The sequence below is a fragment of the Pterocles gutturalis genome, unplaced genomic scaffold (genome assembly GCF_000699245.1).
Source record: "Pterocles gutturalis isolate BGI_N339 unplaced genomic scaffold, ASM69924v1 scaffold34322, whole genome shotgun sequence".
Taxonomy (NCBI): Eukaryota; Metazoa; Chordata; class Aves; order Pterocliformes; family Pteroclidae; genus Pterocles; species Pterocles gutturalis.
Genome location: NW_010111340.1, coordinates 1 through 1468, shown reverse-complemented (window position 1 = coordinate 1468; position 1468 = coordinate 1). Strand labels below are relative to the sequence as shown.

Here is a 1468-nt window from a genome sequence, read left to right as displayed (position 1 = left end):
CCTGGGAGGGAGACACCGACCCTCGCGGGGGTACAAAACATGTGTAGCAGGAAAGCGCCGCCGCCTTGGTCTTCCCGGGGCGGCACAGCTGATAGCTCAGGTTATAATTAAGCATATTTGCCAGATTTTTTTTCTGGGAGCCATGGTAACCGTGCGAATTTGCCCGGTTGTTTCTCTCGAGGTGGATTTCCCCGCCTCCGAGGCGGCAGCGGAGTCACCGGGATCAGTGACGGAGCCGCGCGTGGTTTGTGTGTCTCCCCTTTTCTCCCCCCCTCCTCCCCGATGCAGCTTTGGGACCATTTGGACCACACGATGTTCTTCCCGGATTTCCGACCCTTCCTGAGTAGCAGCTCACTGGATCAGGACAGCAGGGACAACGAGAGGGGCCACCAAGCCCACGCCGACCTCTGGGGACCAAGCCGACCCCCGCGATTGCCCATGACACGGAGGTACCGATCCCGGGGCAGCTCGCGCCCCGACAGATCTCCTGCTATCGAGGGGTAAGTGCCCGAATTACCCCCTGAAAGCATCTCCCTCCCCTGTTGGTATAAAAATGTGAGATTTGGGGGAGAAACGTGACAAAATAGATCCTGGCGCTGGTGGTAGGTGACCCTCGGACCCCAAAAATGCAGATTTTCGCGTGGGATGCTCCTCCTTTTGTCCCCCCTCGGCACGAATCGAAGCTGCGTGGTGGGGAAGGTGGGTTTTGTGCCGGTGCCAACCTTCACCACGGGGAAACGAGTCAGTGCTTGGGAAGCGCAGTCATTTCCTCTCCTCTCCCAGCCCTCCCACACTCCGATGAGTTCGCATCCCTCCTTCCTCCCGGGCCGTGCCTGTCTGGGGGCTCGCCCTTCTGCCGAGGGATTTACCTTGTCCCAACATCCGTCGGTCGGAGCGGAATTTCATGTTTTGCCGCCCGTTCTTGCTAAACTGTTGCTGCTGCTCTGTATTTATTTGCTCTACTTATTCATTTTTTATTTTTCCTTTCGTTTCCTCCCTCTTTAGAATCATACAGCAAATCTTTGCAGGGTTTTTTGCAAACTCAGCGATTCCTGGCTCCCAGCACCCTTTTTCCTGGTGAGTAGCCGCCGTGGTTTACACTGTGGCTTCGATCACGGCTCCACACCAGTAAAGAGCCGTGCTCTGGTGCTGGGGAGCTCCGTTCCCCCAGTTGTGGCTCCTCTGGGAGGATGAGCAAACCCCAGGGGCTGGTTTGGGGCGAGCGAAACGGTTTCCTTGACTCTCCGCTCCCGTCCGCAGGAGCGGGATGCTGCACTCGAATCCCGGGGACTACGCGTGGGGACAGAGCGGCCTTGATGCCATTGTCACCCAGGTGAGACCCACACGGGGGGAGATAGGTCCCAGCGCGCTGGCCTGAGCTCTCAGCTGGTTTTTTGGGCTCCTCTCTGCTCCGTCCCGCTGCCGGGGATGAGCCCAGGGCTGGTTTTTTGGGCTCCTCTCTGCTCCG

At 58.4% G+C, this 1468-nt stretch overlaps 1 protein-coding gene across 1 annotated transcript in view; it reads left to right on the top strand.

Moving 5' to 3' along the window:
• Positions 1–1333, top strand: part of LOC104461955 (E3 ubiquitin-protein ligase RNF115-like) — a gene marked incomplete at its 3' end in the record, with an annotated part of 8904 nt that extends 7571 nt beyond the window's left edge. The window contains exons 5-7 of the mRNA XM_010073709.1: positions 289–500; positions 1006–1077; positions 1261–1333. Coding sequence (XP_010072011.1) covers positions 289–500; positions 1006–1077; positions 1261–1333 — 357 coding nt within the window. The remainder of the gene's footprint in view (positions 1–288; positions 501–1005; positions 1078–1260) is intronic.
• Between the last annotated feature and the right edge of the window lie 135 nt (positions 1334–1468).